At 39.1% G+C, this 15,278-nt stretch overlaps 1 protein-coding gene and 1 pseudogene across 1 annotated transcript in view; both read left to right on the top strand.

Moving 5' to 3' along the window:
- Positions 1–1,407, top strand: part of LOC103085808 (complement factor H-like) — an 82,499-nt gene extending 81,092 nt beyond the window's left edge. The window contains exons 22-23 of the mRNA XM_007459666.1: positions 568–750; positions 1,211–1,407. Of these exons, the coding sequence (XP_007459728.1) occupies positions 568–750; positions 1,211–1,407 (380 nt within the window). The remainder of the gene's footprint in view (positions 1–567; positions 751–1,210) is intronic.
- An 8,421-nt stretch (positions 1,408–9,828) lies between these two features.
- On the top strand, positions 9,829–11,332 carry LOC103085526 (abnormal spindle-like microcephaly-associated protein homolog; annotated as a pseudogene).
- The last annotated feature ends 3,946 nt before the right edge of the window (positions 11,333–15,278 follow it).

The following is a 15,278-nucleotide window of genomic DNA, read 5'->3' as shown; positions in this document are numbered from 1 at the left end:
TTGGTTTATTATAATATGTTCAGGATTTTTAGTTAGCAGAAATAATACAGAGCAGATGCAATAAGCATAAATATTTCTACCTCATCTTGTCCAGAAAAGGAAGACAGCATTCCCTCTCCCACTATTGAAATCTGTCATTCTTTGACTTTTATAAAAGCAGCTGTTGGGGCTGATGTTCATTTTGTAATAAAAATGAAAATCAATAAATATGACTAGAGATTCAATAGACACTGCTGTATGTTGTACACAAGGATAAGTTTTTTTATTTTAGTTATCCATCTGTCCAGCATATATTCCCTAAGAAAACATGTTTTACTACCAGAACACTGCAAAGCAGACATATTTGTTAATGTATTATGTGTACTTTCATGTGGGGTAAAAGTAGGGACTTAAAAATGTGCCTTTTCGTTTAAGTGTTTCAAATTTCTTCAATAAATCATTTCTGTCATCAGAAATAAAAAGCCTGATTATTACATATTAGGCTACATTTTTACCTTTTTATTTTAAACAGTGGGGTTTCTTTTTCTTTTTTGTCTCTTTCAATAAATCAAACAACATATTTTTTAGACTCTCAAGGAAAATGTGGGCCTCCCCCACCAATAGACAATGGAGACATTACTTCATTCCCGGCACCAGTATATCCTCCAGGATCGGAAGTTGAGTACCAATGCCAGTCCTACTATGAACTTCAGGGAAACAGATACATAGTATGTCAGAATGGAGAGTGGTCAGAACCACCAAAGTGCTTAGGTAAATGTTTCAATCTTCTTGTGGAACCTGGGAAAATCGGTGTACTGAGTATGATGTTTAGCCGTTTATAATAGAATTTTCATGGATTAACTACCAACCATTCTGTTGCATGCTTGACTACCAACTAATAATATGTGTGGAAATAAAGTTTGAAAAATTCCTGTTCAAGCAACAATAGCAACAAAAGATTCCTTAATGAACGCTCTTCATATGACAACTGACATTATGAATCTTTGATTATAACATTTAATTATTACACTAAAAATAGCACCTCATTCTTACTACATTAGCTGTTTAAAATGATGGAAACTACATACTGGATTTTCAATGAGTTGGTTTGTAAAAGGTTTTGAGAAGGAATTTTTGGACCAGAGCAAGAGATTCTACTTGAAAGCCTGAAATTCTGTGGAAAATATTTGTATACTACTTAACAGTTTATGTTTATTTTTTTTAACTTCAGATGCATGTGTAATTTCAGAAGAAATGATGGAAAAACATAACATACAATTAAAATGGAAAAGTGATAAAAAACTTTATTCTAAAACAGATGACACTGTTGAATTTACGTGTAAAAGTGGATATCGTCCAAGGACACCTCGCTATACATTTCGAACAACCTGTCAGGAGGGAAAAGTGGCATATCCTACTTGTGGATGAAACTGTGGTTAAAGTGCAGTTGTAAAACTGAAATATGTACATGTATTCAGACTTTTTCATTATTATTCCCGTTCTCAGTTTCTTTTTATCAAGTGTTTAACTCATCTCTATTCATAAATCAGCTTCATGTTAAACATTATAGGGATGATGTAATTATAATCTTGGAGACCAACTAATCACTTCGTAAAAGCACCTCATTAAAACTTGGCAAACCAAAATGCTACGTGTCCTGTTGATAAAACATCTACGGCAAGAAATTAGATGCAATCACTTCAGTACCTCCTTTCATCCATCAGTTTCCTAACTTTCTAAAGATTTCTCCATAACTTCTGAGGTTTCCTAAGATTCTGTTTCAGAAGAAATGGGAAGAAATACTTGTCTCCATTTTCAAAATAACATCACTTTACAAACATGTGAAACGCAAACTATGTAATACCTATATTAGTAATTACATGTAAGTAGTTATTTCTTACTTTTGCTCATCCATCAATAGATAAATATACCAAAAAATAATGAAATACATGATCTTTTGCAAGACGCCTATCTAGCACACATAATAATTCACATAAAGAGGAATTAGAGGACTTCCCTGGTGGCACAGTATTTAAGAATCTGCCTGCCAATGCAGGGGACATGGATTCGTGCCCTGGTCCAGGAAGATCCCACATGCCGAGGAGCAACTAAGCCGTGTGCCACAACTAGTGAGCCTGCGCTCTAGGGCCCACCAGCCACAACTACTGAGCCCACGTGCCACAACTACTGAAGCCCGTAAGCCTAGAGCCCGTGCTCCGCAACAAGAAAAGCCACCGCCATGAGAAGCCCACGCACCGCGACGAAGAGCAGCCCCCGTTCGCCGCAACTAGAGAAATCCCACGCGCAGCAACGAAGACCAAACACAGCCAAAAATAATAAATAACTAAATATATTTAAAGATACTACACTAAAATCAATAAAAATAATAATATATTTTAAAAAACATGAATTAGAATCAAATTGGTTGCATAACTATCGTTATGATAGTTATGCAACCAATCACATGACATATAAGTGACAAAAAATCCAACATCAAGTATAAACACACACATATAAACACACTATGCCTTCAACACAATACATTTTTATAGAACAAATATTGGCAACAAGTACAATAGAATATTAGAATATTTAGAATATTCTACAATAGAATATTTAGAATATTCTACAATAGAATATTTAGAATAACTATAGTTGAATTTAGAGACAATAGGGGTAAAACGTGGTGTTTAAGTCCTTTTTACTTACCTCTATTGTAAGATTTTCATTGTATATCACCTTTGAACCATAGCATGTTAGTTTACAATAAAAATGTATACAAGTTAAAACAACATATAGTGCATATAGTGTTGAGAACTATAGAGACCTCTTTGGTAATGATCTCCAGGTCTAATAACGTTTTCATGATTTTGCCGGTATAGAGAGTTTTGGAAACTTTCAACCACAAGAGTCTGAAGTGTGATCTCAAGTTCATACATTTCAAACAGCATAGTTAGTTGAAATCAGTTGACTATAAACATTATAAATTTCTAAAAATCATGAAAAATTTCACATGAAAATAGGGATACAAATAATTGAGCTAAAACATTTTAAGGTGATATCTTGTTACTCCATGTTGCATCAAATCAAGTGGCCTTCTTAGAATAAGAAGCATGGCTGTCACCATTGGAGCTAATTGATCTAAATCTGAATCACTGGTGACAGCTGCTTTTCTCATCCTTAAATTAAATTGTTACAATTGGAAAGTTACCTTTGCTGTTAATGTTAACATTTGTGTATATACTATTTCTCCAAAATCTTCACCTAATGGTTGTAGACTCTATTTATGACACATGGCTACAATCGGTTATTTCACTGTTGACAAGAAAATCGTGATTTTTATGATAAATCTTATCATTTTTCTGCATTCATTCATTGTCATCCTGTGCACAGATGACTGTTAATTTACAGACTCTGTTCACATTCAACTTTTACCTAAAAAGTTTTGGAAAATCTTTATTTTTGCCCATTAATTTCCAATTTTTGGAGGAAGGACTTGATGTAATTGTAACCTTCCATGGTGGTTTTAAGACATTTTGCCTTTAAAAGAAATTGCTGTTTGTATCAGCATGGATTCCTACATTTTTATTTATTCAATTTATCACAATCAATTATACTCATTCTTTGAAGATAGAATGATCCAAATTTTGCCTAGTGAGTGCCTCTTGAAACTGGCTCTGATTGCTCCTGATCTATCCCCGTTGGTCTTTGAGCATTTCTCTTCTTTTTAGCCCAACACCGATAATCCAGTCTCACTATATACCTCCCATGCCCAACACCAGTAACCATCTATATTTCCAAAAACGTCTGATTCTTTTTATTGAAGAGTTGTTTTAAGAACCCAAGAATTGTGTTACTCGTGCTAGGTGGGAGTTTTCAATACTGCTGAAATGTCTTTTCTTCCAGGGTCTCTTGGTTGTCAGACCCTTGAAACAGAAATGAAATTTTTTCCCATAGTTGGATTTTTAAATATTTTTTGATTGAGGTATAATTGATTCACAGTAGTTTCAGGTGTACTACATAGTGATTCACAATTCTTAACTGTACTCTATTTATAGTTATCATAAAATATTGGCTATACTCCCTGTGTTATATGATATGTCCTTGTAGCTTATATATTTTGTAGCTTATATATTTTATACATTATAGCTTAGCTTATATATTTTATACATACTTAGCTTATATATTTTATACATAATATATTTTATACATAATACTTTGTACCTCTTGATTCCTACTCCTATCTTGTCCCTCCCCCTTTCCCTCTCCCCACTGGTAACCACTTGTTTGTTCTCTATACCTGTGAATCTCTTTCTGCTATGTTACTATTCACTAGTTTGCTATATTTTTTAGATTCCACACATAAGTGATATCATACTTTGTCTTTCTCTGTACGACAAATTTCACTCAGAATAGTACCCCCCAAGCCCATCCATGTTGTTGCAAATGGCAAAATTTTATACTTTTTTATGGCTGACTTGTTCCAATGTGTGTGTGTGTTTATATGTGTCTATATACACATATATACATATGCAGTGTGGTGGGTTTGGGTAAACCTATTTGGGTATAAAGATAAGAAAACAGTCATACTGGGCTTTTCTTTCAGTGTCATCCTGGTTATTGCAGGTAAGCTAGGGAAGAGAAGATTTAACTTTGGGTCACATTCATCTAATTCATCTGTTTACATTGAGGGAGGAGTATTAATTTCCAAGCTGAGATGGCTTTTGACTAATCTTATTTGAAGGCTGTATTTCTAAAGAAGTAGAAGAAGAGCTGTGCAGTATAACTTGTTTCCCATGTATCTAGTGTGCAGGGGTGGGAGGTATAAAAGTGGAATTGTTTTACAATTGCACCAATATTTCAGAAAGAACAAGAACAATAAGAACACAAAGTATTCTTTTTTAAATTTCAGTGAAGGTCATAATTTTCTAAGGTAAATATTAACTAGGGACTTTACAGTTACAAATGAAAGTCACTAAAAATTTCTTTAGTCTTTTCCCAATTGTACTGAGATGTCTAGCACTTTTGGAAAACACATATTTAATAATACATGTATCTATAGATATGTAGTTCTAGAAGATGAAAACGATAAAATGAAAATATTATTAGTCGAGGTACTAGAGAATAGACTGTGTATCTGGCAAGTTAAATAGGTGAGAGGGGAGAATCTAGTTATACTTCGTGAGTCTGCAATGTGAAACACCCCTGGAAAAATGACTCCATGGAAGATGGCAAATCTGGAACAAAGAGTAAAGAAAGAATGTAAGGAAGGAACCAGAACAATAAGAACACAAAGTATTTTTTTTAAGTTTCAGTGAAAGGTCATAATCTTCTAAGCTGAATATTAACTAGGGACTTACCTGGTGGTCCATTGGTTAAGACTCAGCACTTCCACTGCAGGGGGTGCCAGTTGGAGCCCTGGTCTGGGAACTAATATCCTACATGTTGGGTGGCCAAAACAAAAATACAAAAATTTTAAAAATTAAAAATAAAGAAAGCATTTTCTGCTAAGGTATATTATTAAAAAATTAGACTAATGTATAGATTAATCTCATTCCATGCAAATGTGACAATCTTTCTCAAAAAACCTCAGACTGGATAATGAACACATCCTACACAAATTCAATTCTCTTGGGGAAAAAGTCGCCTTATCCTTATATAAAAATGTGAATGATGAATGATATATCCCAAGCCTAACAGCAATAAATCAATTTAGATATATACTAATGCCTTATGAGATATCAAACTATTAAACCCATCAAGAAAAATTAATATAAGGTCATTTATTAATTATGAAAACCTATAGAATAAAACTAAAATGGTTTCACAACCACTCTTAAAAATAAATGTTTAATTGAGTAATTCACAAACATGAAATTAAAAAACAAAACTCAGAATACCATATTTTAAGAGGTTGATATAAAATTTGTATAAAAAATGTAGTACACAGATTGACAGAAGAAACTCCAAGTGCAGGTTTTTAAATTTTGAGGTTTGGTATATGCAGTTTTTCCATAATAAAAATAGATTACTTTAAGTGTTACATAATTGTTTTAATTTAAATAGAAATCATAGCGCTAAGAAGTATATATTCAACATCGGAAAAAACAAATCTGATATTACTCAGGTATAATTTACATACAATGAAGCTTACACTTTTTTTTTTAACATCTTTATTGTAGTATAATTGCTTTACAATGGTGGGTTAGTTTCTGCTTTATAAGAAAGTGAATCAGCTATACATACACATATATCCCCAAATCTCTTCCCTCTTGCATCTCCCTCCCTCATACCCTCCGTATCCCACCCCTCTAGTTGGTCACAAAGCACCAAGCTGATCTCCCTGTGCTATGCAGCTGCTTCCCACTAGCTATCTATTTTACATTTGGCAGTATATATATGTCCATGCCACTCTCTCACTTTGTCCCAGCTTACTCTTCCCCCTCCCCATGTCCTCAAGTCCATTCTCTAGTAGGTCTGCGCCTTTATTCCTGTCTTGTCCCTAGGTTCTTCATGACCATTTTTTTCCTTTTTTTTTAGATTTCATATATATGTGTTAGCATACAGTATTTTTCTCCTTCTGACTTACTTCACTCTGTATGACAGACTCTAGATCCACCCACCTCACTACAAATAATTCAGTTTCGTTTCTTTTTATGGCTGAGTAATATTCCATTGTATATATGTGCCACATCTTCTTTAACCATTCATCTGTTTTTGGACACTTAGGTTGCTCCCATGTCCTGGCTATTGTAAATAGAATTGCAATGAACATTGTGGTACATGACTGTTTTTGAATTACGGTTTTCTCAGGATATATACCCAGTAGTGGGATTGCTGGGTCTTATGGTAGTTATATTTTTAGTTTTTTAAGGAACCTCCATACTGTGCTCCACAGTGGCTGTATCAATTTACATTCCCACCAACAGTGCAAGAGAGTTCCCTTTTCTCCACACCCTCTGCCGCATTTATTGTTTGTAGATTTTTTGATGATGGCCATTCTGACTGGTGTGAGATGGTATCTCATTGTAGTTTTGATTTGCATTTCTCTAATGATTAATGATGTTGAGCATCCTATCATGTGTTTGTTGGCAATCTGTATATCTTCTTTGGAGAAATGTCTATTTAGGTCTTCTGCCCATTTTTGGATTGGGTTGTTTGTTTTATTGATATTGAGCTGCACGTGCTGCTTATATATTTTGGAGATTAATCCCTTGTCAGTTGCTTCATTTGCGAATTTTTTCTCCCATTTGGAGGGTTGTGTTTTCATATTCTTTATGTTTTCCTTTGCTGTGCAAAATCTTTGAAGTTTCATTAGGTCCCATTTGTTTATTTTTGTTTTTATTTCCATTTCTTGGGGAGGTGGGTAAAAAAGATCTTGCTGTGATTTATGTCAAAGAGTGTTCTGCCTATGTTTTCCTCTAAGAGTTTGATAGTATCTGATCTTACATTTAGGTCTTTAATCCATCTTGAGTTTACTTTTGTGTATGGTGTTAGGATGTGTTCTGATTTCATTCCATGTAGCTGTCCAGTTTTCCCAGCACCACTTATTGAAGAGGTTGTTTTTTCTCCATTGTATACTCTTGCCTCCTTTATAAAAATTAAGGTGACCATATGTGCATGGATTTATCTCTGGGATTTCTATCCAGTTCCATTGATCTATATTTCTGTTTTTGTGCCAGTACCATACTGTCTTTATTACTGTACCTTTGTAGTATCATCTGAACTCAGTGAACCTGATTCCTCCAGCTCCGTTTTTCATTCTCAAGATTGCTTTGGCTATTAGGGGTCTTTTCTGTTTCCATACAAATTGTGAAATTTTTTGTCCTAGTTCTGTGAAAAATAACAGTGGGAGTTTTTTGTTTGTTTGTTTTTGTTTTGTTTTTTGCGGTACGCGGGCCTCTCACTGTTGTGGCCTCTCTCGTTGTGGAGCACAGGCTCTGGATGCCCAGGCTCAGCAGCCATGGCTCATGCGGGCCTCTCACTGTTGTGGCCTCTCTCGTTGTGGAGCACAGGCTCTGGATGCCCAGGCTCAGCGGCCATGGCCAACCAATAGTGCCATATCCTGGGACTAGTAACACCATGGTATCCCCACACCCAGATCCCCAGAGACCCATGAGGAGAGGGCACCTCTCCAGCTACTTGTGATTTTAATGTTGAGATGGAGCCAGCCCAAGGGGGGGCGGGAGTGGGGGAAGTACCCTTATCTCCCTTTTTGAGTAAAACAGAAGCTACAGAGTAAAAAACCTATGGATGTAGCAAATACATAACACAGGCCAGCATCCCACAGCAAAGAGCAGGCTGGAAAAGGGTGGAGGGTGGAAGTGGAGGGCAAATAAAAAAATAATCCATATAGTTCATTCTGGATTTTCTAAAATTGTGCGTCAACAGCATTGCTTTATGAAGAGAAACTGTGAGGGGAGAGCATAGATAAACAAGATGAGTTACTATCATGTTAAAAAGCATTGAAACAAACATTTCAGTGACTTAAGCTTAAGGGCTTATATCTGTAATGTTAATTTGATGAACAACATTCACAATATGATATAATAAATATAAATGAAGTGTATATGAATGTTATTGTCGTTCACATTAACATTTTGCTAAAAAATTATGGAGTAGTGGTCTCATTGTGCATCAATCCTAAATTAGGATTTTAAGAAACCTCCATGAACACTTTTGATTAAGTATCGTTAAGATAACCGGGTTCAACATCAGGTCAAAATGGGTGTCAGTGAATATAATTTCAGATCCCACCTTCCTCATTTTGGTTTTCCACCCAGGGAGTTTTCTTTTGATGTATTTCGTGCACGCGTACACACATCCACACGTTATTTTTTAAAGTCTTCTCTTGTCTTTAGAGGCAGTAGGTGCAGGGGTGACAGCAAGACCAGCCGAGCTGCCTGTGTCCCTCTCTTGGCATTGCCACTTCCTGGCTGGCTGGACGCCGGCCTCGCTCATCTGTGAAACACGAATAATGGCACCTCCCTCACAGGGTTGAAGTGAAGGTTGAGATAAATATGTGCAGGGCTTAAAACAGTCCCTGGCAAAGAGTAACATGTAAGCGATGACCATTATTATCAGATGTCTACAATTAAAATTAAAACCGGAAGTTATTTGTCAAGGGCAATGCCAGTCAAGACCATCGCTTATGAATTTCTGGGAATCTCAGGTTTTGTTTGCTGACCTAGTTTTGCTCCCAGTATCACTGAGCCCCTGCTGGGGTCAGGCACTGACATCAGCACGTTCACACTAACTATACATTTAATTTTCCTCATTTTCTCCCATTTGGGTCCAGGAAGCCTCTGAGGGGAGCTCAGGGTTGTGACCCCGGGCGGGTATACTGGAGGAGGGAAATGACTGTCCCAGCACGGCAATGACTGCTGCATTTACGGTGGAAGTGCTGTGACCCTCTTTCTTTCAAGCAGCCTGTTCACAAAACCGAAAGGCGAATTCCGAGTCTGAGCCCCGGGCCTCAAGGGCCACCGAGATCCCAGCGCCACTGTCGCCTCCGCGCGCAGAGCCAGGCGCCGCCGCCGTCACGTTTAAATAAGGCGCCCTCTTCTCATTGGCCGGGGCTGCTGCCGGGAAAGGTGATTGGCCCCGCGCGGAGGTGGGCGTGGCCTGGGGCTCCCGTTAGTGGAGGCGGGAAGTTTAAACGGAGCAAAGAATCTGCGCCGTTTGTTTCTGTTTCCAGTTTGCAAGTCTGTGATCCGCTTATTTGCCGGGTCCCGGTGATTGCACAAGAAAGGGGGCGAATTCGCTCCAGTTCCCCCAGCTTCCCGAGAGGACACGGTGGGCGTTCCTGCAGGGGCGGCTCGGAGCAGCCCGTTGGGCCCAGAGGCCGCCATGGCGACCAGGCGTCGGGGGCGCGACTGCTGTGAGCGGAGCCCCAGGAACCGAGGCCGCGGGCGGGGCCGCGGGGTCCCCGGGCCGAGGAGGAAGCGGCCTCCCCGCCGGTCTTGTCCCTCAGCCACTTCTGCAGGTCGCCCTTCCTCTGCTTCGGGAACGTGCTCCTGGGAGCCTCGCGGACGCTGCCCCTGGCCCTGGGCAACCACAACGAGGAGGCGACCGCCGTGAGGCTGTCCCGTGGCCCGGCCGCCGAGTTCGGCTTCACCGTCTGGCCGAGCGGCTTCGTGATGCAGGTAAGAGGGGAGTAGGCCCTCCGCCGTCTCCCCGCCGCGCTCCGGGAGGGGCCTCGGAACGAGCAGCAGCGGACCTGAGGCCTGGAGATAAAGCCAGGTCCTTCCCTCTAACGCTGGGTGAGCCCTGGTCCCCGGGGCAGAGGAGCCGGGTCGGCTGGGACTCGGCGGTGACAGCGCGTCCACGCGCCTGCGCGGAGCATCCTTAGGAGCACTTTCCTAGCTTTCTGTTACAGAGAAGTGTTTTTCACAGACTTCGGCCCTCGAGAAGACTTGCGGTTCTAGAGTAATGGATGGCACTTTTAAAATTAATATTCTTTCATCTGTCTCTCTATCCATACATCTATCCATTCATCCATCTGTCTGTATTTAAAACTGCCAGGAGTACTTTGGTTAGAGCAGGGTTTTTTAATTGCTTTCCATCAGTCATCTTAAATACCCGCTTCAGTTTCCATAGGGAAACTGATTCCACAGAGTGAGGGTAACTCTAATACTTATCATAGAGAAAGAGTGAGCTCCTTTTTAGCTGAATGTCTATAGCAACAAAGCCAAAAACATCTCTTCAGGGTTGTTTTCAACGAGTATGAACACTTTAGTGTTTTACTCTTTTGTTTCCTTTGCTGTAGTGTAGTGTTTTGGGGTTTTTTTTTTTGTTTTTTTTTGCTAAAGAGATGGAGAAACAAAGATAATGTATCAACAGAATAATTTTCATTGCAGTGCTTTTGTGATAATAGTAATCTGTAATAATGCAATAGTTAAATAATACATCCATTAATTGTATCTATCAAAATTATTTTAAAAAGTTCTTTATGCTGCAGTGTACTTTTTATTTAATTTTTGGCTGCATTGGGGTCTTCGTTGCTGCGTGCGGGCTTCCTCTAGTTGCGGCGAGCGGGGCCTACTCTTCGTTGTGGTGCACGGGCTTCTCATTGCAGTGGCTTCTATTGTGGCAGAGCATGGGCTCTAGGCCTGCGGGCTTCAGTAGTTGTGGCACTTGGGCTCAGTAGTTGTGGCACACGGGCTTAGTTGCTCCGCAGCATGTGGGATCTTCCTGGACCAGGGCTTGAACCAGTGTGCCATGCACTGGCAGGCAGATTCTTAACCACTGCGCCACCAGGGAAGCCCTGCAGTGTAATTTTAATGGCGATTCAAATTTAATTTTGTGACTTTTGTTTCAGAACTTCCTGAGTAGCTTTTCTGCATTGCATTGACCAGAGCAATGCTCCCATTCCTGTCACCAATATCCAAAGAATTTACATCCTTATTTTGACTGCTCTGGTCTTTCCATTGATTAGAACCTCTGAAAGTGTGAAAAGAAAAAAAAAAAAAAAAAGCTGAGGGAGTCTCACTCCTTGTCTAAATAACAGCTTCCTAAGGCAGTGAGAAGAGGCTCTAATCTGAGGTCCATGGGCTTGTATCTAAGCAATGGTTCAGCTACACTTAAGAACCTGCCCTTCCCCTTTAGTTTATAAATGCTTGCTTTACATGGAAAGGTATATATTTTTTCTATCTACATAATACTTTTTTACTTGTTCTTTTTTGGTATGTGGAACTAAAGGTTTGCTGTGGTTTTTTTTTTTCTTTTTTGGTTTTGTTCTTTTGTTTTAGAATTTACTCTTTCATAGTGTAAAAGCTCACTGTTCTTCTTTTTAAAAATCAATTGTTTATGATGTGTTATGGTTTCTGCTTTAAAACAAAACTTGTCCTTTATTAGCTGTTGATTTCCCTCAGCTTCAGGTGTGAGTGTGCTGATTCCACTTAACCCACCAAACCACTAAGATAATACCTACAAACATAATGTTTACCTTTTACAAATTCTTTTAAACTCTGTTGCCTTATTTAATCCTTACATCAAACTCATGGAGTCCTTATCCACATTTGTAGATAAGGCAACACTGTCAAAGGGTTTGTGTCCAATGGATCAGGGTAGGCAGCTCAGTTCACTCTTCTGAGTCTTCCGTGTCTATTTTCTCATCCATCGGTTGGAAGTAATGCCAACTGCAGCTGTGCGTGGTGCTCAAATGAGAGAAAGCTTCAAGCAAAATCTGGACTCTGTGTCCTGAATAAATGTTCTCTTTCCAATTTTTGATGAGGAAATATGCTCAGAGGGTGGAAATATTTATGCATGGTTTTATTCATAGCAATTGACAGAGCTGGGATTCCCATCCAGGTCTTATAATTTTAAATCCCATGCAGTTTCCCTTATATTGATTTATAGACATGAGACATGGTTCCTCCCTAAAGACATATGTTAGGAGTTTGAGGGAAAAATTCTAAGAACAAGAAGAAGCTACATCAAACAGCTGTCAAGGAGGATGGGATGTTTTGAGGAGACCGGTGGTTCTCAAATTTAAGAATGCATCAGAATCACCTGGAGGGCTGGTTAAAGTACTTTTGGGTCCCCACCTTCAGAGTTTCTGATTCCATATGTGTAGAATAGGACTAGAACTTGCATTTCTAAGAAGTTCCCAGGTGATGCCTCTGCTACTGGTCCAGGGACCACATTTTGAAAAGCACTGTAGTAGAAAATAAATATTAGAACATCCCTTAACTAAAACATACCCCACACCTTCAGTGAATTAGCATGTCACGGTATGACTAAGCAGCATTTCTCTGAGATGCCTGCAACCACTTGCATCAGATTTGTCTGGATTGCTTGTTAAGTGAGGGAGATTTCTACTCACCACTCCACTTACTAATGTGAATTTCTGGGGGTAAATACAGAAAACTCGATGTTAAACAAGGTCTTATGTATGCAGATGGCATCTCAAGAACCACTAGGTAAAGTGTTATACTTGCCAAAGAATGACAGAAATTCACAGTTAGTATAAAAATAAGTCTACCATACACTATATCTAGGCCTGAAGCGGAATGAAGACCAGGAGACTGTCATTTGGGATATTTTTGTAGAGCAGATTTACTGGGGCCAATCCAAGGAAAACTTTTTTAAATGATCTTTTGGGTTTCTTTTAATCTCCTAGTCATTCTTTTTAAAACTTCAATAATACTGGTGTGTTAGAATCTGCATAGGACTGCTGTAATGTAGGGGGTTTGTCATTTGGGTCTAGGTCTTCATAATGACATTCAGTTAAAATCACCAGCCATCCTATTGAACAGGATTAAGCCACGTGGTGTTTCCATCCTGATTGCACGTTACCTCAGTGGTGAGCTTTAGAAAAACCACTGGTACCAGGACCCCGCTTCAGCATCACTCCTGGGGAGGACATAGAGGAGGGTCGGGGCGTTTTTACTTTTTACAAACCTCTCAAATGATCTCTGTAACCAGGGTTATGAACAACTCAACTGGATGGTTTAACAGACTCATTGGTGCCAGTTCTGGAAGTAGGAGCTTTTGCTCTGCAAACAAGTAGAGGCTAACAGGCCGCTCACACTTCTTCAAGAAAATAAGCCACCCGTCTGTTGTGCAATGAGTTTGATGCTAATTTGATGCGCCTGGGAGACTTGGATGAACTGACTGGCAGGGCAGCCCCAAACCTGACTCTTCCCTCCTTCACAGCCAGGCTTCTCAGACAGTTATGGTCATTGCACTTATGGCCACAAGGGGGCGGACCAGATCCATTTAATAACAAGGCAGCTTCCGTTGTCACTGGCTGCAACTACCATTTTCTGATTTGTCACTAATAAAAAGTTTGTAAACAAAGACCACAGAATCTTAGGACTAGATGGAATTATGAAAGATCATCTTGTTTATTGATTAACAACTTTTTTTTAATCTTCTCCCAAAGGAGGGAGATGCAGCCCACTTTTTTTTATTGTAATTCTGACTTTCTGCTGTCTTTCAGAATCTAAATAAAATAGTAAGATTCTTATCTCAGACACATGGCAATGCTTCCGTTCAAAAAATTAACAGTGATGCATATCCAATAATGCCATTACTGAAGGTAATAGAGGCATATTTAAAAGAAAGTAGTATAACAGATCTGTTCCGTCATTTGTTTGGGTTACCTAAGAAATTTTTTTTTTTTTTTCTTTCTTTTTTTGTGGTACGCGGGCCTCTCACTGTTGTGGCCTCTCCCATTGCGGAGCACAGGCTCCGGACGCGCAGGCCCAGCGGCCATGGCTCACGGGCCCAGCCGCTCCACGGCATGTGGGATCTTCCTGGACCGGGGCACAAACCCGTGTCCCCTGCATCGGCAGGCAGACTCTTAACCACTGCGCCACCAGGGAAGCCCAAGAAATTTTTTTAAAGGGTGGAGTTGGGGGGCGGGGAAGACCAAATAAAGATTTACAAAAGGGAAAAAGTAAAATGCTTTATGTTTTATTTCTGTTTTTACACCTCTGAGGGTGTTTGTCTCCATAAAAGCTGAAGTTTTATAGCTAGACTATCACTGCAGTCTGCAAAGCAGGTGTCAGTCATAAATCCCTTTGTGTCTCTCAGAACTGACTCACTCTCCCTGCCTTAGTCTATAGATTGTCACAAATGATGGAAGGGCTTCCTCATGGGAAGTTGGATGGAAGCGGAGAAGGCAGAGAAAAGAAAGATGGAGTGAACACTTTGAGCATCTTTTTTGCTCATGTGCTCTCCTCCTGGGTTAGCCGATTAACCTTTCAATTAAGGATAAAAAGACTAGCACTTCATTTTGTTATGCCTTAAGAAAGAAAATAGACTAGAAATCAAAGGCCTTTGCAGCCACAAAACACACCCCTAAGTAATGTTGTTTATAATTCAAATCTACTAAATAAATTACATATATACAACCATCCCCAACGTTTTGAGAGATATAATTTTAATGAGAAAGTCATAACTGAAACTTCCTTTGACCCCATAATGTTAATGGCCAAAGTGAAGAGAACAGTAAACTTATTCTTACCCCCAAACTGTTCTTCAACTTTGAACATCACACAAAGCCAAGGAAATTTTCTAAGTCCGGATTTTTTTGTGAATAATAGCCGTGTAGCTAATAATGAACCAGAATTAGTGGAATGTCTTTCACCAGATATGTTTGTAAAGGTTATTCCAAGCCTGTGCATTTGGAATCAAAATGTGTGCATGAGATTTACTGCACAATTTTAAGTCCAGATTCTTTCATAAATGATAATTACAGACTAAATTAGGATCTAGAATCAGAGTCAATTAGTCTAATTCTATCCCAAGTCAATGTGTAAAAGATAACATGGCATATATATGTATATCTC

Source organism: Lipotes vexillifer, unplaced genomic scaffold (genome assembly GCF_000442215.2).
Source record: "Lipotes vexillifer unplaced genomic scaffold, Lipotes_vexillifer_v1.1 scaffold830, whole genome shotgun sequence".
NCBI lineage: Eukaryota > Metazoa > Chordata > Mammalia > Artiodactyla > Lipotidae > Lipotes > Lipotes vexillifer.
The sequence above is the reverse complement of the archived record's forward strand: the minus strand, read 5'-3'. Positions and strand labels throughout refer to the sequence as shown.